Source organism: Erithacus rubecula (genome assembly GCF_903797595.1).
Source record: "Erithacus rubecula genome assembly, chromosome: 1".
Taxonomy (NCBI): Eukaryota; Metazoa; Chordata; class Aves; order Passeriformes; family Muscicapidae; genus Erithacus; species Erithacus rubecula.
In genome coordinates this window covers 68,166,694-68,193,743 of record NC_136658.1, presented here as the reverse complement: position 1 = coordinate 68,193,743, position 27,050 = coordinate 68,166,694, and the positions used below count along the sequence as shown (strand labels likewise).

The 27,050-nt window shown below is 44.5% G+C and overlaps 1 protein-coding gene across 2 annotated transcripts; it reads left to right on the top strand.

Annotated features, from left to right (window-relative positions):
- The first annotated feature begins 6,227 nt into the window (after positions 1-6,227).
- LOC306801006 (uncharacterized protein) lies at positions 6,228-23,935 on the top strand. 2 transcript variants are annotated; one of them, XM_079303607.1, is made up of 5 exons: positions 6,228-6,248; positions 13,219-13,275; positions 14,084-14,437; positions 17,562-17,619; positions 23,839-23,935. In XM_079303607.1, exons 2-5 carry the CDS (start codon positions 13,239-13,241, stop codon positions 23,861-23,863), a joined length of 474 nt encoding a protein of 157 aa, XP_079159733.1. In that variant the 5' UTR covers positions 6,228-6,248; positions 13,219-13,238; the 3' UTR covers positions 23,864-23,935. The 2 variants fall into 2 exon arrangements, with proteins under 2 accessions (XP_079159733.1, XP_079159732.1); XM_079303606.1 differs by lacking the exon at positions 23,839-23,935 and adding an exon at positions 17,966-18,461.
- The last annotated feature ends 3,115 nt before the right edge of the window (positions 23,936-27,050 follow it).

The following is a 27,050-nucleotide window of genomic DNA, read 5'->3' as shown; positions in this document are numbered from 1 at the left end:
GACTAAAGCAAAGTCTGCCCATCATCTTACAGAGAAGGTACACGCCATATCTCACTCACCTTCCACCTCAGTGCTGATTAATTTCTCCAAGTCTCATCCCAAAAATTGCTGAATGACAGAAAAAGAGATATTTCTGCAAATCACAGGCCAATTTTTGCAGTGCAACTTAATCTGCTTTGCCTGATTGATCAAAGATACCATTATCTGCTGTACTCTGCAATCTCATTGACTAGGTTCAGCCTTGCTAACTTCTGGCCTTCAACGATCATAAAGATTGCTAAAAATAAAATTAAAAAAAAAAAAAAGAAAGAAAGGGGCTTTCTCTGTTTCTTTTACTGGATTATGGATCTTTATAGAGGTCACATTTCCTTCCTACACCCCAGGGAAGTTACTTTCTTTGTGATGACAGTGGACAATTTCTTGCAAATTATGAGACTAATTAATGAGACTAAATAATGCCTAATTATTTGTCCTTGTTTTTTTCCTTCTCTTTGCATCAGCTCCACCCTACCAAACACAGAGCCCTTATAAACCAAAGCCAGCCATCTCCATTTACATCTACACATATCCCCCACATTTCCTCTTTTGGGGAAGCCCCAGGCAGTACTGTTTAAAGGCAAAAATTCAGGTGCAATAAACACACTCAAGCAAACAAGGTCAGAAATTGCTTGCCTTGCTATTGAAACCCATCATCCTTGATGCACAGCTGCCACCAATGCCCAGCCATACCTGGGTGATGGCAAGGGCTGAGCTGCAGATCTCCTGAAAAGCCAGCTAAAAAAACTGCTGAGATTCAGGTGAGTGGTAATACCAAGTGAAACTGTTGTTGTTCCATGGGATACCTGTGCCCTTTGTGAGGAAAACACAGAAGTGGAAGCACAGGCACTCACAGAAATCTGAAGCAGCATTCCTTCCATATTATGCATATGAAACATCAATAGCTGAGAAGTGACATCCCACAACCTATTTTTCCCCCAAAACAAGAGAATCACTGCAAAACTTCCTAAGTAAAGAAAAGCAGATGTGGTTAAAGAAATAATATATGGTTGGAATAAGAAGTTTATTAAAAATATAGTTAATTTAAATGCCTTGTCATTTGCAATTACATTCAAAATAAATGATAGAGATAGTGGCTCTTCCTCATACTGACATCTTTTGTACGGTGTCTGAGAAATCTTGGGTGCAAGTTCACATACATGTCACTGTGCAAAGTGCTTGTGCTAATCATTTTCATGGGGAAAAATAAGCGCTTGAAGGGCCATATATTTTATGTCATGGATTCAGTTAATGCACACATCAATCAGATTGTCAAAGCTGTTTACAGCCCATGACTGGATATTTCCAGCTTTTGACATACTATGTCAAAGAGAACCAGAATCCTTGAAACATAATTTTATAGCTCTCTCTACTCACAGCTTTCTTCCCATACACAATTTTTCTGGTAAACTCTTTATACCATTTGCATCTGTTCCAGGATTCCAGTCACCAGCTTATTAGCAGCATCAAGACCGCATTATTCCTCTTCTGAGACTCTGCCCTGGGTTTCCCCCAAAACTTACAAGGACTAAGATTAGCCATATTTAGGTAGGTTCAACTACCACATCCTTTTGAATTAAGTTGTTCTGGTATTCCTTCATGCATTTGCACATCACTATCTAGTTTATTCCATCCAATTTCAAAAATGTACTCTTATTCTTTTTTCTCCATGGTCTATTTTATTTTTTTTTTACTTTTGTACTTAATGACGTTATGTCCAGTTGTTGATTACTAGCTGTGTCTCCTCTGAGGTTTGTTCAAAGTTTAGAACTAGTCTAAGACACATTATTCCCAAAAGAGGGTGTGAGAAGGAGGGAGAGTTGGAGGATCTATATTTTTTCTTGTGAAAATTTAGAACCTTGGAATTAGAAATTAGAAACCCTTTCTGCTGTATTTTTCCCTCAGATAAAAATAATTAAGAAATACCGATTTTTCTCTCCATGTATACTACATGTAACAAAACAGGGATTTTTGGAGTCAAGTATTTCAAGGCATGAACATACAACACTCACTAACTTAGTGAGTGCCAGCAAAGGAAATTTCTAGCAACATTCACTGGAAAGATGAAAGCTCAGATGTGCTTTACACCATCACCAAATGAGATCAGCTCCACCTGATGGACTGTCTTTAAGAGACAGACACTGGACTTGACAACCAGCCCATAAAAAATTAAGAAGTGTGATTTATTCAAAGGACCAAATATCTCACAAAACTGGGCAGGGAGCAAATGCAGGAGAGGAGAGGGGTCAGACACATTCCAAAACTTGTGCAGGCAACTGCAGCATAAAAACAACCAAACAGTACTACTCCAAGAACTTGGTCATAAAGTTTAATGGCTTGTTATCTATACAAAGCCTTCAGCAACACAGTAAGAAGTGCCTGTTTTCCCTCACTTCTCATCTTTACTGTTGAATGCTTTCTTTTCCCTCTGTCTCTCTCTCCCTTTTAATCTAAACAATATGTCTGGTTTGAGTGTGACTATAAAGCAGAGCCTTAGCAGGGACAGAGGTGTGTGCCAACTGGAAACAGCTCTCTAATCCTTTCCCAAGGTCATTCCCCACCAGCCCACCTGAGGACAGCAAGCCAGCAGTGCTGTGATCAGCCAAGGATGTGCCCCAAGGGTAGCAGAGACAGAGTGCTCCCAGCAGCCTGCTGGGTTGTGCTTGCATGCAGCGGGATTTCAAGTCTTTGAGGAGTTGTCAAACATTGTTTTCTTTCAAGACATGTATTAAACAGTGGATTATAGAGTGCCCTGATAGGTTTGCATGGAGGACATTGTGAGACTGAGTGACAGACTGATGGGATAAAGATGTCAGGAAAGCATTCAAAATTTACTTTTGGCAAAAGTCGAGAAAAAGAAGTAGAAAGCCTTTCAAATAGGCTTTCCCATAGACTTAATAGGGAAAATAAATGTGCATATTCTGAGACCCTACTTTGAATCACATTAGTGATTTGAGATGCTGCATCATTCTCTACATCATACAAACTGCAGACTTTTGATTTCCCAGACTCTGCTAATAACAAGCCCTGTAATTAAGTATCTGTCCTTTGCAATCAGCTCTATGGCTTTCTGTTCATGGGAGAAAAATTGTAGGGTGGGAGAGCCACTCAGGAGCATAGGAAAGCTGTAGTGTGGCTGGCTAATGGTTTCAAAATTGTTATTAGGTATGTAGCATGCTAATAAAAATGTTCTTGCTCATTTATCTGTCTGATTGAACCCATACAAATTTTGGTTGCGAGCTCATTTTCTCAGACTCCAGTAGTTAAGTAACAGATTTCTTCTGATTTCCTCCTCCCCTGTACCCATGAGCCATTTGCCTGGATGACTGGCCACAGACTGTTCCTGTTCATTAGGCAAGACTTGCTTTTGAAGTTTGATACAGCAAGATGATGCAGAAAGGCGTGATGGAGAGATGTAGCCTGGGGATTTACCCTCCTATTTTACCCTATTTTTTATTTTGCCCATGCAGTTTGCTGGTTTCTGTTCTTTGACTTGAAAAGAAGAGCCCAAGCATGTCAGCAGGCAAAAATCAGACTGTTACGTGACTATCTTGGAAAGCTTTGAGAGGCAGCTACAAGGAGGCCTGTTGAAGTCACAACATCACATGCATGAGGGATTTTGCACCCAAACATAGAGACATTTTGCCAGTCTCATCACAACCATTAGAAGTAAAAGAGTGAAAATTAATCTGATCACACTGCCTACAGTAAGGCAAAAGTCTGCTGCTCACTGCATGCACTGCTGAGATCATAGCAACTCCACCAGCCAGCCTGGTGGAGCTCCTCTGGACTCCATTTTATGTCTGGAGAAATAAATTTCCCCACCAAGTTGTCTCTGACTACATTTTAAAAATTAATGTCAGTGCATCCCATTCTTCACTCCAGCGAAACTGCCTTTGGAGAAAGCCATGACAGCTCTCAGACATAATTTTCTGCCCAGTACTTGCCTGGGAGTCTCTTCATCTCTGAGGTTGCCAAAGCCAGGAGGGTTATTTTCAGACACACACATATTAAAATTAATGCTAAATCCTAAGGACCTCATGCTGCGGGGCTTGATTGGATTTGGACAAAGAATGTCACTTTCTGAAGTCAACCTGCATGTAGATCATTTTTTTCACCACCTAATCATGATTGTGAGAACACAAATCATGTGAATCAGTGAGTGGAGCTGATGAATGTGCACTGCAGGAGCTCCAATCCCCTTCCAGGTCACCACTGCAGAAAGTCCCTTCCTGGCCTTGATTTCTCCTGCCTGGCACATTCCCTCCTCAGCCACACTCTTCTGAGGGAGATGAGAAGCACACCACCTTTGCTTCTGCTTTTTCTAGAACCTGTCTCTCCTTTTAACAGGAAAATAAAGCCCAGTCTGTAAAGGCATTCCTGTATTTTTTCTACATTCATTTACAACCAGGCTCTTAATAATTGGATATAAAGTGAAAATCCTCAGGAGCACAAGAGCAAAGTCTGCAAGTGCACAGGAATTCAGTCCTCTCAATATTTATGTTTAGTATTAAATACTTCATGCAAAAACAATGACTTTGACTCCCAAGGCCTTCCCTCTCTTATCTCAAAAACTGTTCATACATATGCTGCAGGATCCCTATGCAAATATAAAAAGGGGATAAAGTTGTACGTGTAGTAAATCCTGTTTTTACACTAAACAGGCAAGAACTAACAGAGGGCCTTTGGATTAAAAATAGGTCCCTGTTTGCTGAGCAGACTAAAGTGTTCTTACCTCTGGCTTCCCTGCCATGCAGAAATTGACTTTTTCCTGGTGAGAAATTAAAGTGAATTATAAAATCTATAGTGTATTAGAGGTATGTTCTGTAAAATAAATAATTTTGATTTAAATAACTGTATATTAGGGAATGTTCCTTGCCTCCACAAAACCACTCCTTGTTTTGCAATGGGAATCTGTGCCCCAGTCCATGCATGACAGTACCATTGCATAAGAAACTTCCATGCCCTTAAGGAAATATTGGGGACACAAGGTGAAAGTTGACATCACAACTCTCTGAGAAGAGGGTGAGCACTGCCCCTGGCCCCAGATATATCTGGTGTTTTCTCTCCACCCTTTTCAGCAGGATCCATCAGGAATAAAACTCCTCCAGTCCCATCAGATCTATTGTTACTTCTAGGACCACACACCAAACACATTGGCATTTTGGTTCAATTTTTATGGCTTGTCCTATGATGAGGAAAATCAGGCTGTGGTGTTGAGATGAAGGACACAGAAAGCAGAGGGCTCAGCAGGCAGCCCAGCTGCAGGACCACTGACCTGGCCATGTGATTTTTTGTTTCACCCATTTTCATTTCTTCCCTTAAAACATTTTTAAACACACCAAAACACTGCTGAGCACAAGGCAAATTCCTCTCTCTGAGTCCTGTGAGACCAGCCCAATGAACACAGTAGCCAGAGTGGAAAATACCAGACAGAGTCTGATGGAGGGACTTAAAGGAACTGACTGCAGAGGGTAAAGCACAGCTGGAGGATCAGAGATGGAGCCACAACCTCCTGAGAGCACAAGTGCATCTCACAGCTGGACTCAGGCAAGTGTTCCCTTTAAACCTGGCTTTCCTTTCTTTTCAAGAAATCTCTGAGAGAAATTAGAAAGAGGTTTTGCCCAAGTCATTAGCCTTTGCAACTTCCCCAAGCCCTTTCAGCTCTGACACTCAGCTGTCAGAATAAGCAGCCACCTTATTTCACCTCTGGATGGCAGAAAAAAGGGAAATAGAAAGAGGCAGGGTGGTTCAGGCACCAGCAGTATGATTCTTCCTCCAGACAAACTCACAGGCTGGCATCTCACTTCCAGCATGCCAGGTAGGCATGATATCTCTGGATGTGGTCTCACACATCCTTCACCACTGCAAATTCCTGTCCCCTCCATCCCCCAGCCCTGGCCAATCTCCCACAGCCCCACCAGGAAGGGCTGCAAGCTGGCAACCCTTCACTGAGAAATATGTCTTGGCAATGTGGGAACTATGGCAACAGAATGTCCATGGAATCACAAAGAACCCAAATGGAACCCCAATGAGTGCCCAACAAAGGAAGGGGGGTGAGGTGCCAACAGCCCAGCAAAACAATGAGAAGAAGAGTCCCAACAACACCTAGGGACACTGAGGACAAAGAGGGTACCCAGGCACTTCCCTGCCAGCAGATCTCTGCCTGGTCCTTGTGGCAAGGAGTGTCTTGGATATTCCTGCCCAAAGAGGTAAACCTGTTCTGTGACACCTGTGCAGGGTTTGATGGGGACAAAACTTTTTTTGTGGCTATCAGATGCTGCTTTACCATTTATCCCCCATGTATCCCTGTCAAACCCAAATTTGCTGCTTTCCTTTCCTGGTGTCCATTTCACATGGAAGATGAAAACCAAACCCCTGATGGAAAAAAACCCATCCTGTCTGGGAGTAGGAAGGAAGGAGGAGGAGGAAACTGCAGGATACCCCAAGAGCTGTCACTTCCCTGCAGCAGGCACGGGTAGAGACAAGAATGGGAGAGATATAAAGCCAACCTCTTCCCTCAACCATCCCTGAGATCAGATTTTGTTAAGATGTAGGAGAAACAGTTGACCAGACCACACTACAACATAACTTAATAAAAATTAAGAATAGAAAGGTAAAATTAAGAAAAACATTTTCAAATATACGTTGAGCCAATCCTTGGGAGAGCTGGAGTCAGTGCACCCTTTGCCCACTCCTCTGCCTGCAGATCCTGCACAGACCCTCAGGTTGACAGGCCCTGGAAATGGCGCATGGGGACAGCACATCCTGGCAGGTAGCCAAGGTGCCTATGGACAAGGCACAGGCAAGAAGTTTTTAAGGCATCTGGTAGGACTGTGCTTCAGCTGTGTCAGTGCTGACAGCATTGTCCCTTGGCATCTTCCTCATTTTCCATGTTCTCTTCATAAACAATATTCACATCCCTTTATCTCTTTATTTTCTTCATCATAAATTTCTACTTCAGAGCTTGTAGTTTCAATAGACAGTTATGTGAGTATATGTATTTTTACTTTTGACTTAACATGACATTAGGATATCTGGATGTGCAGCATAAATAAGAGGCTCTGTTGAACAGTGTAAGGATGGTTTATTCCATCAGGGTAAGGAGGAGACACCACAGAGCTTTTCAGCTCTCTCTCAATACAACTGGCTCAGTATTACTGTCATTTTTTCTGCTCTAAACCTACAGCAGTTGTAGTTACTCAGTATCACTACAAATTTACACCATTGGTGTTTGACTGGGTGCATTGTGACTATGACCTTTAGTTCTACCTTTAGGGGCCAATGGATTAGTTACCTCTTATTTGCCACCTCTTAGAAATGCTGTTCTCATCTCTACTAAAATGTTTGGCTGCTGCAGAGGGCAGGACCAAAGGCAGTAGAGCTGCAACTCCCCTTTTGCACTGCAGGACATAAAGCAGGAGAGACTGTCCTGCCAAAATTCCTTTGCGTGGATGAGAGGATCAGGCCCTGTGAGCCAAAACAAGGAAAAATGTTTCTACCTGCAGTTTGCTGCAGTGCTAGAAATCAAAACCACAGCCAGCAGTAACATGTTACCCAGAGCCAAACTCAATAAATCCCCAGCACTGCTGTCAGATGAGTCCTTTCCTCTTGCAGAGCATGGAGGGGATGGAAGCGCTGGCAGTTAATCGGGACCTGTGCTGTCAGACAGTCTGACTTCAGACACTTCTGTGTCTCAGCCACAGGTCCCAGTACACACACTAACAGCCATGATTTATGGCTGGAGCTGCTTTGCTTTGCTTTGCTGTGTGGTGTAATTGCTGTGCTCTTGAAGTGTCAGGCATTCCTGGACTCTATTTCCTCAGCTGTGTGTCCTGCCTGCTCTGTGGCCCAGGCAATGGCATCTGCCAAAGTCAAGTTTTAAATCCCAGCAGTAGAGGTTGGTAGCCTGATTCTGCATACCCCTCTTAAGCTGTTTATTCTTACATGTTGCAAATGCATTTTTTTCTGACTTGCCAGAATAAATGGGTTCCATTCTCAGTTGTGGGTATTACTGGTTGCAAGCAGAGGCAGCTGGTTCTCATCCCTGCACCTGCAGAACTAGCATGTTCTTTAAAGCCCTGAGGCTGAGTGAATTCTCTGGATCATCACATATTTGCCACGTACTTCCATAAGCCTACTAATGGCCACTGCATGTTACAGAGGTAATCAGCCACTCAGTTGGAGCCAATGTCACTTCTATGGAAAGACCCAGGCTTTTGGATGCAGTCCCTCAAATGGAAAGGCAGAGATGAATATTGCTGGCTCTGCCAGTGCTTACAGCACTGGTAGGATGCAACAGGCTCAACAGCTGCACAACAGGAGACCACTCAAGAGTCTTCTGTGTGGTTTACTGTGACCAATTGCTTTCCAAACATCTCTCAAAGTGCAAAGTACAGAAAGAGAGTTATTTCAGGAGTTTGTTTTCTCTATGAGAGTTGTGGTTATAACTCAGAATTTGGAGACATACTCTGGGCACAGCTGCAATGGCAGAAATAGATGAAACAACCTTCTTGCTTTTAATAGGCTTATTTGGCAGTTAAAGTCCATAAATCTGTTGAGGTTTCTTCAGAGAGATATATATTCTATTGCATTAGGTTGTATATATGAACATATATAATGTGTGTAATAATAAAAACAGTACTGTGTGCATAATGTGCACACTACTCTCCTTGAGCCTGTAAATATATGTATAACTGTATGTATGCACACAAACATATCAGCCTCTTCAGCATTTAAGGAAGTGTGGAGTCCACCACCCCAGCCTGCCCTGGGTGGGTGGTGTTAAGCTGTAGCTCTGAGCATTACAGCACCCGTGGTGCCAGCAGGTCCCTCTGCCCCCAAAAAATGGGAGACTGCAGTGATGCTTTACTGGAGACCCCAGTCCCTGCTGGACTGTGGGTCTGACAGCTCCTGACATCAGCAATTGCATTGGCAAGTCCTGCCACAAAGTCACATCTAAACAAAGTGGAGGCACCATCAGATGCCTTGCATTGCAGTGGACTATAAACTAGGAGATTACACATCCCATAGGATCAAGCAGGCATTGCTTAGAGGGAAAGATTCCCTCTACAAGCACAAATATCTTGAAGATTGCTATGGAAAGCAGAGGCTGACTAAACTCTTATTTACATAGTATTCTCTCCAGACCTGCTGTGGAGCAGAAATTCCACTGCAATGTCTGTATTGGATGTCCCTCTAGTCTTGTGTACACAGCACTCCTCTACTTTTTGGGATATGTGCATGGTTCTTACAATCAGAATTAATTTATTTGACATTTTGCAGTATGACACAGAGTTTAACTCTCATTTGATGGCACTGCAGGTCTTCTGCCTCTGCCTGGGGAGTTACAGATGTGCAAATAAAGCCATTTCCCCTGAGATGATCCCACAGGGAAGGCATTGTCTCTTTTGCAGCACCCTGCAGAGCTGCCTGGGACACTGGGTCCTGTCAGTGAAAGCTTGGCAATGTTTTCCTGGCCATCCTTCCCCCCAGTGGGGGACCCCAGCCCAAGAGATGTGGTCATAGAAAGGGCCAAGTCAGCTTGATTCTTTATGGAGGATGGTGGGAGAGCTCAGAGTAAGGAGAGCAAGGCTTTGAAGGTGAGGCTGGCAGCTGTGATGGGAATACCCACACAGGGCTGGACAGCCCAGTTTGCCCAGGAAAGTGCCACAGGATGGGGATGGCAGGAGGTGCTGCTGTGGCCTCCCCTGGACATATTCAGCCTGGCTGTGTCTGAGAGCACAGAGTGGGGGGCTGATGAGGCATAACAACAAGAGCTAAAGACATATTGGGGTAATTCCACTGTTATTAACACAAACACAGCCTCCGCTCTGTCTTTGTCTCCTGATGAATCAGAGGAAATTGCCTCCCAGCCCCTCGCCTTCCAGCTACTTCAGCTGTGTTTTGTTTCTCTGAGATTCAAATATTCTGACTAGATTTCAGCATATCATTATGAGAACACAAGAGCTATAGAGAAAATGAAGCTTCTCAGAGGAAATAGCCAGTAAATGTTGCTTTGAATTTTCTTGCTTTTTATGGCAAACTCTGATGTCAGGGACAGATATGGCTTTGGAGAGGATGAGTTGCATTGCTGCAGATGTGTTTGTGAATAATTAGTGACAATCTCTTGTGACATTGCAGTGGGCACCTTATCATCATCTATGAGATTATTCATCCTGCCATTTTTATGTCACTGATTCTTCTACTTAATACCAGTTCCCATGAACTATGAGCTTACAAAAACAAAAGCACTCTTCTTTGTGTGTCAAACCTATCTGGCCACATTAGCAAAATGTTATATTTCATTTTGCAAAAATATGGGAATTTGTAATGAAAATATGCATCAGGTCAAGTGAAAATGTGGCAGTTTGATATCAAAATCACACAATGGCTCATGATGGAGAGGGTGAGGCAAACTTCCAAAGCGGGAATATTTAATTTTGGCACTTTCAAAATGTGGCATTCCATCCCTCTAATTTGCTATGGGCTTATTGTTTCAAACATTTCTCCTGATGAAAAGAATCATACAAACAAAAAAAAAAAAAAAAATTCACTCCATATTTAGAACTCAATAAAATACTTCATTTGATTCTCTTCTGTTTCTTTGAAAAGTTCAACAAGAACACTCAAGTGCTGCATTCCTTCAAACTGTGGAGAAGCTGCTGATCCAGGAGCTGTGCAGCTTTGATGTGCCAAGTGCAAAGAGAGGGTACTCTAAAAGCTGCTGTAATTCAGATTATTCAGTGGGACAACCCTGATGGGTCTGAAATCTCAGTCTGGCAGAGTACAAGAGCAGAGACAGAAATGGTTTGTCCTGAGGGCTTTACTTTCCTGATCTATGATTCCCATGGGGTCAGGTATATGTTTTTGTGTGGAGTGACACAGAGAGAATGAGATAATCCATTCAAAACATTTTTCCACCACTGGACAGGTAGTTCTCCACACTTCTTGCATGAGGTGATTTTTCTCTCTTGTTTTGGAGAAAGTCAGGGTAGGAAGGGTGATGAGGCAAAGTAGACAGGCTGTTTATGAAGTGTGAGATCCTGCCCTTGGGCACTGCTGCTGCTGCTGCATGGGGCCAGGCAGGGAGCTAAACCCTCAGGTTCACAGCTCGTGCTCTTCCACTGGGTTTGAGAAATACTCAGCTCAGTTGTGTTTTTTATTTATACCAATTTCCCATTTTCAAGCTTGCAAGAGAAAATATTTTAAAAGCCTTACTAATAATACATTATAAGACATCCTTTGAAACATTCATGAAGAGGAAGAGTTCAAGGAGAGCAGTCACTGTGAAGTGATGGTGGTGTGCAGGGTGAAACACTGTGCACAGACACAAGACCAGGACAGCCCTTGCCACACAGACATTGTGAAAGTGGCACCACTTTCCCCAGAGCAGGCTCTGAGCTTGCCCTGATGCATGCACTGCAATCCCAGGCAGTGCAATTCCAGGGCACTGCAGCAGGGATGCAGGTGGTCCTGAGCTGAAGGAAGATGCAGCCAAAACAGCCGGGTTAGATTTGGCTTCCAAACACAAGGTGGAGAAACAGGATTATTGCCCTGTGCTTGGCACTGGTGAGGCACATCTGGAATGCTGTGTCTTGTCTGAGGATCCCTAGTGAGAGAGACAACTTACTGGAGCAGGAGGTCACCAAGACAGGCAGAGGCTGGAGCTTATGTGCACAAGAGGAGGTTGAGAGAAATGTTCAGCTTGGAGGAGAAAATTCTCAAGTACCTCTCATTGCTGCTTGAATCTGCCAAATGAGAGGGTGAGGACAAAACAGACTTCTTAGAGCTGCTCTGTGGTGGGATAAGGGGCAACAACACACTTTGGAGTATGGGAAATTCCAAAAAAAATTAGCAAAAATATTTTCAGCATAAGAGTGGTTAAATACTTTAGTTGGAAAAGTTGTAGAATCTTGGCTTTTGGAAATACTTAAAATTTGCCTAGGCAAAACTCTGGTCTAGTAGATTTGCTTTGAGGAGAGTCCTGGACCCTGGTGGCCTCCAAAGGGACCTTCCAGCCCTGTTTGTTCTGCAGCTCTGTGACCAAAAAACTTGACAGGGAAAGTAGAATGACAGCAGTACAAAGATCAGCAGAGGTAATGACATAGAGATGTCTTAAAGTATGATTAACAAGCAAAGGGATCTTAAAAGGCTATTACAAGAGAAATGGCAGAATTGTGCATAAAGGCAGAAATGGCAAACTTTTCCAAAACTAGTTCCCTAAGGAGGTTAAAATTAAGCAACATAATTAGATTACATGTCAATAAGATGCTTTGTGTCCCAGCAATGAAGTAAACAAAGCTAGGTTCTTCACAATCAGGTGTTACAATCCCAGCTAACCCAGACCAAAGAGTAGTAAGAGAAACCTTTGAGGGTTTTTCTGGGTCATCTGCAATCAGTTTTCACCGTTACCTGGATCAGAAGGAAAGTTCCAGAAAACTGAAAAGAAATTTATCCCAAGGATAAGAGGAGAGTTAAAGGTCATCCTTAATGTGAATTCAACACAGAGTTAGGGAATATGGCTTTTGCCAGACCAACTAACTCAATGATTTCTTTTAATGAGATATTGTATAAGTTTGATTGATCAAGGTGAAAATACTGACATCCCATGCATGTGCTTCACTGTAGCCCTTGAGCTCCTTGTGTCAGGCACTTGTGTTACACAAGCAGACCTGTTTAGCCTTGTGGATTCAAACATGCTAAGCACTGTGTCTCAGACTTACACCTTCAGTACCCAAGAACTGGCAGCAGAACACCTCAGAGACAGCCCTGGCTGTGACCCTGGCTGGGCAGCACCTTCACCCTGGACAGTGCTGTGCTGCTCCTGCTTGGCCCTTGCCTTCTCCCTTCTCAGCTATTGCTCCACTGGGGAAGCCCAGCCCAGGGGTGAGGAGCACATCCCACTGAGCCATCCCAAGGGCACCTGCAGTGCCTGAGTGTGGAGGTGTCTGTGGGCTCCCACAGTGACCCCTCTGCCCAGGGCAGTGGAAGGTTTTGGGTCTTCTACACTGATGGAACACCTGGAAACAGCCGTGTCAGTCTGCAGTCAGAGCAGAGGAGCATCCTGCCCGATGGGAATTGACAGGGAAGGGCAGGCCAGGAAAGAGGAGGTTGCAAAGCACTAGTTCTGCCAAACTAACCTTATTATTTTTGCCTCCTTTATCTTTTGACATTAAACAGACTGAGTGGATGAACGGAAGATGCAGACACCATTAAGCAGATATTGCAAACAGAAGGGTGAGTTGCTTTTCATGGCTAGTTTATGTTTCAGACACACAACTATACAGAATAATGCAATAAGAAAAACCATGCAGTATTTACCCTGGGTTTATTCACTGCAGGTCCTCTGAGAGCTGCTTTTGTTTGTCTTTATTTAATTGGCATGGTCGGATGGCCACCAGCAGGTCCAATTAAGCAGATTCAATAGATTCCACTGTACATTTTTATTTTTTTTCTCCATCAGTGTGTAGCAAAAACTGTCCAAAATAATTTGTCTGAATACTAGTAATGAATATAAAGTGTGCTCTATTCCAGCCTGCACAGTAAGTTTCAGCTGTACAGCATTTTATAGCCAAAGCAAACTGGGTTAATAATGAAATTACTGATGCAATCTTCAGTACAGCCTTAGTGGAAAAGAGGGTAACATAGTGTGTTATGATATGAGGTATTTAGTTGCTCAGCTTTGGGCATATCTGAAACACAGATAGGCATTATGTCATCCTTTGTAGCTATCTTAAGCTTTGGCCTTAAGTGTTAGGTAGGAACAATTTAAGAAAGCCCCACCAATAGGACCTGAGCATGCCTTTGATATCAGGTATTTGTTTAAGTGCTTTGTTGAATTGGAGCCTAGGAGATCCTCTTGAAAAGAAAGTGATTTTCAATCTAATAAGGTTATCTTAGTGTGAACATTTTAACTACATCAATCAATATGGCCATCAGGAGTAAATGACTAATGGGATTTCTCCTTTCTTTCTTTCTTTGTTACAAGAATGATGAATTGACTTTGCCTGTTGCTAAAGATTCTCATCTCCTTAATGCATTGCAGATATGTTTAATGGACACAAGCTGTCAGGGTCTTGCAGTAACCTGCTCCAACCAAAAATATTTCCCCTTCGGATTTGGTCATCATATTCCAGTTCTGCTCTCACAGTGGAAAACTTGAAAAGGCTGGAAGAGGAATATGTGGCTTCTAAGGAAGCCTTCAAAATGCAAAGAATCCGAGATTATATTGAGCAGACTAATCTTGCTCTCTTCAAAAAAAAGACAACTAGGAGAACCAGCAGCAATTTGGTCTGTGATACAGAGCCTGAAGGAGCCTCCTCATCCCTTCCTGCAAAACAAGCAAAAATTGCAATCAAGTTTCCTGAAAGACCTCTGAAGAAAGAAGAGATATTGACAGGTATTTTTTAGCAAACTGTTACAAGGAAGGAGAGACAATAAGTCAGCTGTTCTGGAACTTTCCTACATTTTTCTCTGCGTATCATAGGATCATAGAATGAGCCATCATAGAATGGCTTGGATTGGAAGGGACCTTAAAGATCATCTCACTCCAACCCCCCTGGCATGGGCAGGGACAGCATCCACTAGACTGAGCTGCTCAGGGCCCCATCCAACCTGACTGGAACACTTCCAGGGATGGGGCATCCACAGCTTCTCTGGGCAACCTATGCCAGTGTCTCACCAGCCTCACAGTAAAGAATTTCCTTCTAACACCTAATAGAAATCTCCCCTCTTTCAATTTAAAACCATTCCCCCTTGTCCTGTCACTATCTGACCATTTAAAAAGTCATTCTCCTGCATTTTTATAAGCTTCTTTTAAGTACTGAAAAGCCTCTAGTGAAGTCTCCCTGGAGCCTTCTCTTTTCCATACTGAACAATCCCAAATCTCTCAGCATGTCTTCATAAGAGAGGTGCTGCACCATTCTGATCATCTTCAGGCCCTCCTCTGCCCTCAGTCCAGCAGGTCCACGTGTTTCATGTGTTAAGGTCCCAAGAGCTGGACACAGAACTCCAGGTGGGTCTCACAAGGACAGAGGACCAAAATCAGCTTCCTCATCTGCTGGTCCCAGCCTTTTGGTGCAGCCCAGGATGCATTTGGCTTTCTGGGCAGCAGGAGTACCTCACCAGGTCATGTCCAGCTTTGCATCCACCAGAACTTCCAAGTCCTCCTCCACATGGGCTGCTCTCAGTGAGTTCTTCCCCCTGTCTGCACTCATGGCTGGGATTGCCCCAGCCCACTTGGATCACCTTGCACTTGGACTTGAACTCAGGAAGCTCTTATGGGTCCACTTCTCAAGCTTGTCTGGGTTCTTCTGGGTGGCATCCCACCCTTCTGTTGTGTCAGCTGCACTGCTCAGCTTTGTTATCTGTAAACTTGCTGAGACTGCATTCCATCTCACTGTGTCATTGATGAAGATGTTAAAGAGCACCAGTCCCAAGGTGCCCTGGGGACACCACTTGCCACCAGCCTCCATCTGGACTTAGAGCCATTAGCCACAACTCTGGCTGTGTCCACCCAGCCAATTACTTATCCACTGAATAGCTCACCCTTTAAATCCATGTTTCTCCAAATTGGAGAGAAGAATGTTATCTGTGTCAAAGGCCGCGGTCAGTCTTCCCTTGTTGAGTGTTGCAGTTGTTCCACCATCTGGTGAAATACGAGTACCTGGGCACCTAACATGGTGAAGGATTGTGAGGAGCAGCACAGTTCCTGCCCTTCCCCTCCTGCAATGAGGGTTGTATTTGTGTAGGCTGCTGGGCTGGTTTGTACCATGTTTTGGGAAAAAAAAAAACTGAGCTGCAAGAGCAGGGTAAGGCACACCAGCACCCAGACCTTAACCCCAGCCAACACCACAAATGCCAAGTAGTAATCTGAAAAGAAAGGAAAATCAGAATTAAACTAAAAAAAGAATTTAAACAGAAAAACCCACCCAGTTGGGTTCTGCTCGCTTTTTGCATTTTTCTCAATGTAATTTTGCCAGCTCCTAAGAATGAGAAAAATAAACTGTTCACACACATAAGGTTAATGTATTAAAGAGATTTCCATGTGGAAATCAAGTATTCTTATCAGGGTACAGTGAGCTGCATCGTCGAGGACAAATCTATCCTGACAAGAGGCTGAGAGTCAGAAACCACCACAAATGACAGGAAGCAAATGTATGCAGAAACCTCTCTTACTGCTATCCTGGGCAGTCATTTCTTGGATTTGCACACCACAATTAAAATTCAGGTGATATATGAAGTTTGTTTCAGTAGAGAGCTAGTATGTAGACACAGAAAGATTTACCAAGGAAAATCAAATATGGGAATGCCTCTTTAGGGACCCAGTGTCAACATTTAATATGTCTTCAAGAATTTGTATACTACAGTGGTTCACGGGGGTTTTCTGGCTTCTTTTGATCTCTTTTCATTGTTTTTTTGTCTTTCATAAGAGTGGCTTATGTAATCTGAGCATTAACCTGCATTTCAATGCTTTTTCTGGCTCCCTGCCATAGTTATCCATAACTCTCTTTTTTACCATGTATCTTACTCTTCTACATTTTCTTTTCTACCATCTATTCTGCCACTCTACTGCCTTTCCCAAATGCTTCCTTGTCCACCCTCTTTCCCCAGATCCCTGTGTGTCCACAGGACCTTTCCTCTCTCCCACCTCCTTCTGCATGTGTCTGCCCTAAATCCGTTCCATCTGTCCCTCTGATTTTTTGGAAATAAGACCACTTGGTATGGAGACACTGAGGCAGGTTGCATAAGAGCTGTATGGCCTGACAGAGCATGAGACAAGCCATGGTGCTCAGCTGGCCCTGCAGGTGTGGCTGCAACAGACCCCAGCTCTGCTGGGCTCAGCACACGGGGGGAATGTGCAGCCTGTGGCCACTGGGTTAGGGCAAACCTGCAGGAGGAAGGTGCTGTTCTGTCAGTGAATCCTTCATGGCACTGCACCTGGATGTAGGACACGTTTGGGCCAAAACCATTTTGGGTCCACTCCCCATTCTTGCAGCATCATGACCTTCCCACAGAGGGGCACCCCCACTTCTCTTCACCCCATTGCCCCTGTGCAGCCCAGGGAAGGTAAAATACCCATGGGAATATGTCCTTCCAAAGAGTCTCCTGTGAGTGGGTCAGGGGCTCACTGAGGAGAGTCTCCTGATGAGGAGGGGATGGAGGAGATCCATCCTGAGGAGATGATGGAGACCCAAGCTGAATAGATGAAACCTGAGCAGAAAGGCAAAGTAAATCAGCTTGTTACTCTTGCCTCTTCCTCTGCAAAGCCTGCCCTCAGTCTCCAGCAACCTTTTTACAGTTCATTTTCAGGAGCTTTTTTTTTGCTCTCCCTCAATTTATTACACCATTAAAACCAATGGGGGAAAATGCTCCTCATTAAGGGGAGAAGGTTTTATCTCAAATACAAAATAATGAAATGGCAAGAAATCTCAAGGCAGAAAAAACCCAACCAACCTGCTGTTCTACACAAAAGGAGAATCTTTTTTTTTATTTTTAAAGAAAGTTCTTTCTCTCCCCTTCAGCACCAGTGACATATTCTCCGACAGCCCAGCCCACAGGACCTGTGCCAAAGGAATCCAGGTAAGCAGAGTAATTGGTAACATTTTTCTATATAATTCACTCATGTTAGGCTGTATTTATGCCATACACAAGCAAGCAACAGGAACAGTGAGCAACTGGAAATTTACAGTGTGCCTGAGACACTCAGAGCCTGGCAGCCTCTGCTGTGCCCTTGCTATTAATAAACTACAAGTTATGTCTGTCCAAGGGTTGTCTTTGGGCCCCTCAACATCAGCTGTACTAAAAGGAATGCTGCCAGCCTCTGCAGAGGGGTTTTTAACTTTTTTTTTTATTTTATTTTGTTAGACAGATAAATCCTACACAGCATCTCTCAAATCAACTGAGATGTGTGATTTTTATTTTACAGGCTGTTCCTCCAGCTGGGGAAAAAAAATAGGTCTGATTCCCCAGGCACAGTAAATCAGGATAATGCCACCCTTCCCAGCACCAGCACTGCTGCAGCAGCACCGATTTACACCGTCTGGAGACGTGGCTCCCTCCTCCCCTCTGCCTGATATAAACACACAGACACTTCTCATCTTCCTTGCAGAGAGAAGGCAGGGAAAGGAAATTGAATAGACACTCTTGTTAAGAGGCAAACAAAGACCAAATTCTTTTTCAGTGACTTTAAACAGCACTCGGTTCATTAATAACTATAGTTATAGGAATATCCAAATGATTTTTTTTAACTTCTTTCTTCCCTAAGCACCAAGGGAAAGGGATATAAGCAGCTGTTTTAGGGAAAGCTGTTACATAAACATGCTGCAAGATGTTTCTCTGATTATATTTTATAAATTACATTCATAAATTGTAAATATGTGACAGAGTTTAAATAAATATAATTGTCCAACATTTATATAAAATACTGTTCTAAATTCATAACTTTCACCCTGAAAGAGTGCAAACTCTACTTCTTCCCATGCCTTGCTGAGGCTGCACCCCAGCCCCTCCTGGGCAGGCAGGTTGGTCAGTGTGAGCACATCTGGTCTCAAACAAACACCAGTGGGGTGATCCAGGGAAAATTCCAAGCCACCCACCCATGCCCTGGTCCCAGGAACAGGGGGTTGCATGAGATTTGGGCCTGATACTGGTCCCAGTTAACCTGCACAAAGTCCTTTACTGGGCTCTACGCCTCATGTGCAAGGCAGAGATGATGGGATTTTACTGCCTCAGGAGAGCTGGTAGAGCGAGCACACAATGGAAGCATCCCCCTATTCCTCATCACCTTTCATCCACATGACTTTGTGTGTGCTCTGGCCAGAATCCTTTACAATTCATAGGTAACTAATAAGAAAGCAGTGATGTGTAAAGGCCTTGTTGAATTACTAATGGGTATAAATAAATAAATAAATAAATAAATAAATTTTGAACACTCTTCACTCCTTACCTTGAATCAGATCACAGTCAAGCCCTAAACACAGTTTGTTCAGTATCTTATTTTCATGGTTTTGTGGTTTGTTTGTTCCATTTGCCAAGCCCACAGGTATCTTTAAATTAGTTTATCACAGGGACTGTAAAAAAATTATCCCTACATTACACAGATAGCAGTGACTGGATACTTTGATATCTCTATGCTCTAAGCTCAGAATGATCTTGTACCCTGACTGGCAACTTCAGGTGAAAGGAGAGAGTGGGAGTATGTCTGGAAAGCCCCAGTTGCTGTTGTGGGAGAAGGGGGGTGTCCCAGCAGGGTCCCAGCCCAAATGTGTGCACAGGGATACCATATTGTCAGCAGAAGAGGAGTCACCTACAGCCTTTTGCAGAGCTCTGTGAGCTGAGATCAGCAGGAGGGTGATTTCAGGACTGATAAAACCTTGTTATGTCCAGTGGCCAGGAAAGCAGTAAGACCATAGAAGAGTCTGCACCCACACTCCTTGTCCATTCTGCTGTGCTGGCTGCTTTGCTATCCTTCTCCTCTGTGCTGTCCTCAGCCTTGTGAGGACAATTCTCTCCTCTGCTTGCTGCAGGGCTCATTTCAGGAGGATAAGTGCCTTTCATGACCTGTATCCTGAGTTCTGTTCCTGTTCTCTTAAGCAGGTGCTCTCCTGGTAAGCCAGGGCAGTGCTAAGCCCCTCACCTGATAGCCCAGCAGCTGAAGAGCATCATCAAGGGCACTCTGAGGAAATGTGACCCCGATCCACTCTGTCAGAGAGCAGGGATTAGCTCATTTTGCTGCGAGGTGCCCTTGGAAGGCAGCTCTCATCACCCTAAGCCATGATGGCACAGCTGAGGATGACATCTCTGAGGTGGGAGGATGCCCAGAGGTGCTCAGCATCTCCAGGCTCAGTGTGTCAGCATGGGCTGTCAGCCAGCAGAGATGGTCATGACCCAGAAGGGGGCAATACTCCAGTCCTCAGCTTCTTGTTTGTAGCAGGCCTCCTCAGGCTGATGGTTCCCTCTCTTTTTGGGGAAGTTAATTCACTTGAAATTCAGCAGGTCAATGGTGTTGTCAGTGTGCAGAAACTCTCCCTCTCCTCCCTGCCTTATGCAGTCCTCAGGTGCCTCCCCCTTGCCACCAGTGAGGTGGGCTTCAAGGCCAGCATCTCCTTTTAGGCTGGCACAACTCCTCCATCTCCAGACAACCAGGTCTCAAAGGACATTTGACGGCCTTCTAAGCCATTCACAAATGTGATTCAAATCAATCACATTGATTTCCAGGGTCTCATTAGACACCTCAGTGTTTTAGGGGGTCCTGGCCTAAGGGTTTCTCCATGAGAGAAGCACAACACTGTCACCAGGATGTCTCAGCCCACGAGGGTTGATGAAATGCTTAGCTGGCAAAACCAAAAGCATTAACTTATTGGCTACAGCTTTCTGCCAAAAGATAGGCAGGTCGTGCTTCAGTGCAGATGTCTTAGGGAAAAAATGTGCAGTGCATTAGAGAGCTGTGACTCATAGAATAATTATCCTTGTTTCTCATAGTTTATTAATAATTTAAACCCAATCTTGATGTTATTGATCTATCATTGAATTGGAGATTTATTTCAGATCTGTAGTCACTGAAGCAGTAAATTTAATCCCCCTTTCCCCCCGCCCTTCCATCCACTAAACTCACTTTATAACTAAAACATGATGTTTAGGCTGTTTCAGTAATAGCACAGGAGGATAAGAGCTCAGAGGCAGTGGGTGGCAGGAGCAGCCTTAAGCCCACATAACACCAAGGGAGGGCATATAAGGTTCTGGTTTTAATATATCATTTTAACCAAACCATCCTTCTCACATGGTCTCAGGGATGCCAAAAGGGCCAGAAGCCACCTGCTGGCATGTGCATCACAACCAGATCCTGGACCCAGTTTGCCTGTTTTCATCTAGATTTGATTATCCATGCCCACGTTTAAACCCTGGTTGTGCATCCCACTCCTGCTCTTTGTCACAGATACGAGCTCACTGAGGTAGAAGTGCCCACAACACGTGGGCTGTTGCAGGGCACATAAGCTCTTGGGCCTGATAATAATCTTACTTAAACTGGCAAAAACCTGAAGCAGCTGCCTGGGTGTCCCAGGAGCATCATGAGCGTAAAATCCATTTATGTGTGTGAAGGATCAAGCAGAGAGAACTGTAATGTGGAGACTCCTACAGCAGTGCTCACTGGGCTGTACTGTGTGTCTGGTGAATTCAATAACACAGCAGCAAGACATGGCCTTTTAAAAGAAGCCAGGGATAGAAAAGAGCACCCTTTATGGCTGTAACGTGCCCAGAAGAGTGATTTTTGTAGGCAAATGAAATACATTTTTATTAGACCAATTGTAGTGTGCAGTTGGTTAGGAAAATGTGTTCTTGGCTGTACCAACTCCTTCTCAGGTCTAGAAGAAAACAAATGTGTCTGAATGCATGTTTGTTCTTTCCCACATATATTAATGGACACAATTAAATATATTTCCATCCTCTGCCAGCTTATTCTTGCTGCTGACCTTGGACCCTGCAGCTGGAACCACAAATGGGGTCTCTTGGCCACCATCAGGGTCCTTGCAGCTACAGAAATGTATGACAGGGCCAAGCTGTCACAGTCTTGCTTTAAAAGCAAACCAGATGGGTGTCACAAAACAGACAGGATGTGCTGGTGTGGTTAATGCTGCTTGCACCCACAAATGTATGTTCTTGCCCAAGTAGGAGACATTCCTAGAGAAGAACCGCAGGAAAACAAGGAGGCACAACAAACTCAATGAAGTTGATGTTTTCCAGAGGTGTCATTCTTAATGAAATAGTCATGAAGCTCAGCTTTCCTTTTTTTGGATTTGGGGAAGTTTTGGTTTTAGTGTATGTTTGCTAAACCTGGAATAGGACCAGGGAAATGCTGCTATTTCTTTAATCCTGCAGGAATTAAAGGGATAGTGCCAGCTGTAACACAATGTCAGGATCCTAATCCAGGTTAAACTGCACTTAGGGTGTTGATCTTGAGCTCTGGTTCAGCTCATACAGGACATGTTTGGCTTTCTGGGCTGTGAGTGCACATTGCTGGGTCATGCTGAGCTTCTCCTCTCAACCCACACCCTAAGTCCTTCTCCTCAGGGCTGCTCTCAATCCACCCTCTGCCCAGCCTTGTTTGTCCTTAGGGCTGCCCTGACCCTTGTGGGGGACCTTGCCCTTGTCAAACTTCATGATTTTCACATGAACTCATCTCTCAAGCCTGTCAAGCTCCCTCTGGACAGCATTTGTCAGGTAGAGAGTGGTTGTCTACAGCAGAGGATGTGCATTGTGGTGAAGTCTGCTCCAGCATATTCCAGAATAAATACCAGGAGCTGGAGTGACACAACTGTGGAGTCACTGCCTGTTCCACTTCTCTTTGCCCACCCCAAACCTCTCAGTCTCCCATCAATGGGGTGCAGCAGCTTGAAATCTGCAGAGGGAGAATTCCTGGAAATCTGGCTCTATGCCTTGCCCTGCCCTGCAGCTTGTCCCAGCAGCCCTACTTTTGCTTGCCAGGCATTTGTATAAATAGGATTAACATCCACAGTTACACTTAGCTAGGTTGCAAATTACACAGGCTATCAAGGCTCGTGCTTCAGGGCATACACTGATTACCATCAGAGGGGCAAAAATGAGTTTTTCCAATAACAGAATATTGCATGATTGACTGGGAACATTACAGGGCAGAGTGGATTAGCCTTTGCCATCAGTATCAGTTATATGTCATTACCACATCAAAGCACCAGCCCCCTCCCATTGGGCAGCTGGGTCTGCAGGAGCAGGGCTGGCTGCTAAACCCGACACAGATTTTGGAGTGTTTATAAAATGTGCCTCCAGCCAGCTCTGCTCCCTGCTTCTGCTTGCCTGCCTCCTGGGCTGCACACCTTCCTCTGCTCAGAGCCTCTCCCTTGCCTCCTGGGGTTTCCTGGCTCAGGTGGGACCACAGGGCATCAGCAGATCTCACTGACAGGAGCCTGGGAGGCACCTCTACTTACAGGCCTGCTGATGCCATCCTCATGGTGCTTCCAGAGGCTTGCAAGAGGGGCTGAAGTCCCTGTTAGCTTTCTGTCATGGATGAACAGCTTTGCCCACTCTCAGGTCATCTCATTTCCTTCATCTTGGCAGCAAATGATTGTCTCATTTGAATGGAACAGCTAAAACTGACAGAAAATCTAAAATAAGAAACATAATTAGCAGCAAACTTTTAATTCTCCTTTCTAAGCCATTTCTAAATGTGATAGTGCTTATTTATTGAACCTGGCATGGAATTTAGACAGCTCCTTTTAGTGCTAATAGGGTTGATTGCTGGGTTGAATACCACAGCTTTGAGGAAATGGCTGCTCATATTCAGAGTTGCCAAGTTCCCTCGACACAGAAATACTCACCTTTCTTCACAGGAAATGTGTTTTATTCAGCACAAATATATTAAAATAAGGCTGCCATAGGAGCCACAGGTGTCACAGATGACACACCAGGACAAGGTGTGTGGCTGTGGGATGCCAGGGCTTGGCCTTCCTGTCCTGTCCTGGCCTTCCTTGGGCAGGACAGTGCCAGCCCTTGTGATGGGAACTGAGGAAGAGGAGGAAGAGGAAGCTGCCTGGTTTTCCCAGGTTACAGTCAAGATTTGGGGTTTCCTGCCCTTTCCCACTTGCAGTTCACACTGAAATCAAGGACTCTTGTCTTCCATCCAGAGCCAAACAGAGCAGGGTCTCCTTCCTAATAGAAATCTGGGGGCAAGAAATGTGGGTGGAGATTTTTTTCCCCATAACAGTCATTATCAGAGTAGTTGCTTCAGTGTGTGTAATGCACCTTTTTGTGTTCCCTCTCCTGCAGATCAATCAACAGGACAGATGTCTGATTGTCCTCCTGTTCCAATGTATATCATCATTACTCCTTTGGAGTTGCTGCAAAATAGCACAGGTGTCAATAAAAATAAAATGTGGACTTTCATTTACTTTCATTTAGGCTTTCTAGGCAAAAATGGTAGGTTTTCAGAAAATAAGCCTCACCTTCACATTACTGAGCATGTCAACACAAGGCTGCTTAGGTGATGCAGCAGCATCCAGAAATAGGGCAGGCTCCTAAAATCTGAGTGTCAAGCCAGCCTGGCTTGATAAGCTTAGCCAGTGGCTAGCCAAGTGCAATGAGATTACCCTGATCTGGGGAACAGAGATACTTGAGCTCAGGAATTTCTCCCTGGGTGTGATTATCTTGTAATAGCCACTATCCCTCATTATCATTTCTAGCTGGGAAGGAGGTGCAGAGTGAGTTTGCTGCTTTGTGTCCACCAGCTTGTAAACTGCCAAGGCATGGCTTTTTAGGCAAGCTTGGAAAAGTGCACAGGAACACAAATTTCTCTCATTAAGGCACTGAGATTTCAACCAGAAGGGTCACTTGCATTGTCAGTGCAGCATCCAAGTGTTTGTTTTTAATTTACTGGAGGAAAACCTAGCAAATCACTCAGGTTTGGATTGACCATTAGAGCCACTGCTGCATTTTTTTTTCCTTCATCTCTTGTTGCTCATACCCAGGCATTCTCTTTCAGTGGTGCCTTGGAACAACAAACCCAGAGTGACCCAGGCCATACAAAGTGAGATGCACATGAGAGGTCTACAGGGAGAACAAGGCTGCATCCCTTGGCTACCTGCTGCATTCCAGGACGACTTGGCCTCCAGTGAGAAGCCTTGTCCATACAGGTGAAGACTTCTTTGGGAACAAAAGGAAAACAGGACCACCTGCCTGTGGGTCTTGGTGGAAGATTTTTTAAAGTGTAAATTGTGCCTGATATGGGAACAGTGACAGGCAAGAGCACCAGACACCTCAGGCTTCATTTCAGCCATTCCCCTTAGTGAGATGCATGGCCTGGTGTGAAATGAAGGACAGAGAGATGACTGAAAATGATCAGCCCCCAAAATACACCTGGCCTGGCATTCTCCCTGGATGAGACCCAGCAGATGCTCAGGAAGTGATACAAAAATAGAGCAAAGCTTTGTTTTTACTTCCCAGAATAATTTCCATTTCCCCAGTGGTCTGTGACTCAGGAACCTCCTGACCTGTGTAGATGCCATCTCTGCATTTAATAGCCCTTGATGGATTCCTCTTCTATCGACCAGCTTACACCCTATTGAACCAATACAAACTTTAAACATCCACTGTGCCCTATGGCAAGGAGTGCCACATCCAAAAATCTCCTCTGTTTATTTTGAACTTGTCACTTGATAGTTTTCTTTGATGTTCACTCTCTTCCTTTGAAGAGCACTGAATAAAATGAACAGCTGTTCCCCAGTCACATTGCTCTTCCTTTCACAAAACTCGGTCATATTTCTTCTTCAGTCATTTTTTCCTCCAAGATAAAAAGTCTTAATCTATTCAGTCATTCCCTGAATGGAGGCCCTTTTGTGCTTTTGATCATCTTCAATTGCCTTCCTCTGTAACTTTTCTATTTCTTCTGTATCGCATTTGAGATCAGTGAATCAGGACTGCACAATGGCATTCAAGAGAACAGAGTCCATGGATTTATACAGCAGCATAATGATTTCCCCTGTTTTGCTCTCTCCTCCTTTCCTAATAATTCCTAGTTTTCTGTTTGCTTTTTTGATTGCTACTGAGTCTTGAGCTGACATTTGCATAGAGTTATCTATTATAACCTGAGGATTTTGCTCCTGAGTGGAAATAGCCAGCTTGGAGCCCATTATTTTGTATGTAATGCTAGGATTGTCTTTTCCCATGCACATCACTTTACATTTATCTACATCAGATTTTATCTGTGGTTTTATTACCCTTTCATTCAGTGCCACAAGGGTCTTTCTGAAACTATTCACAGTCAGCCCTTTGCCTCAACTACCCTTAATAACACCAGCAAACTTCTCCTCTCCCTGCTTGCTGCTATTTAAGATTATTTCTGAATATTTGGAAAGCGTGGGACAATGTTTTGGCTAATTTAACAGCTTCCTCTTTCAAATTTGAAGTGCTAGCTCCCAGGGAGAGGGGATAAATGCCATTTCCTGAGCTCTTGGGGCATCCCTGGAGAGCAGCTGGGGATAAATTGCATTATGCCTCAGCAGCACTTCTACCTCTCCCCTTGCACAGATGGGATGGAGGGTGATGACACTTGCTGGGACGTGTGTCTACCCTGTACCAAACCAGCCTAAGATGGGCACAAGCCCAAGGAGGTGTGAGGAAGCCCTGGGGCCCCAGGAAAGGGCACAGAGTGGAAGCAGTGGATGGCAAAGCCTTTCTCTGAGAAAACCTCTGCACACAGACTTGAATGAACAGGAGCCAGCTGGGAACTCTTCCTCACAAAAAGCAATCTGGGAGCTTGTCAACCTTGCCCAGGGGAGTCCAGGGCCAGAGTCAGACAAGGAGCCTCTCTCCATGGGAGGAGAACACAAGGATGATGGAACAGTCACTCCCCTCTGCCCAGCTCTGGTTGTTCAGTGAGAAAAAGCCAGAAATGCCCAGTGAGGAGCCCTTTCCCAGTGGTGTGCTTTCCCTGGGAAGCAGCACCTTGCTAGTGCCTGGCAGGGGATCAGAGTTGGGTAGCAACCACAGGGGCTCTGCTTTCTGCTGGGAGCATCCTTGTTTGGGGCAAGAGGCTGGACAGCTGCCACTGCCATTTGTAGCACAGGAGCCAGACTGAGAATCTCTCCAACATCACAGGGGAGTTTGAAATTAATTCAGCTAGAGGAAAAAAGCAGGAGAGGGTTCCTCATCCCTGTCCAGTGGCACTGCACAGAGCCACAGGGTCACATAGAATATGTTTCCTTCTGCTCTCTGCTCCTAGTAAATTCATGTTGCAGGCTCTAGAGCCAGACAGTGCAGGGTTTGCGAGCTCTTTGGTGAGATGCCTTTCAGAAAAAGCACGTGGCTTTCAGAAAAATGCTGAGGACCAACAAAGGACCAGGGCTCCTCCGGAGTGTCTGAGGATTCCAGCAGTGCCTTCACCTCTGGTGTAAGTGTGATGTTTGGGGTGGGAGCTGTGTGGTGAGCCCAGTGCCAGCCCAGCACCAGTGACCCTCACCTGCATGGCTCACACATCTGCACAG

Coding starts and splice junctions, on each gene's coding strand:
- LOC306801006 (XM_079303606.1), top strand. CDS start 13,239: ATGCAGACACCATTAAGCAGATATTGCAAACAGAAGG. Junction 13,276..14,083: donor CAGATATTGCAAACAGAAGG/GTGAGTTGCTTT, acceptor AATGCATTGCAG/ATATGTTTAATGGACACAAG. Junction 14,438..17,561: donor GAAAGAAGAGATATTGACAG/GTATTTTTTAGC, acceptor TCTCCCCTTCAG/CACCAGTGACATATTCTCCG.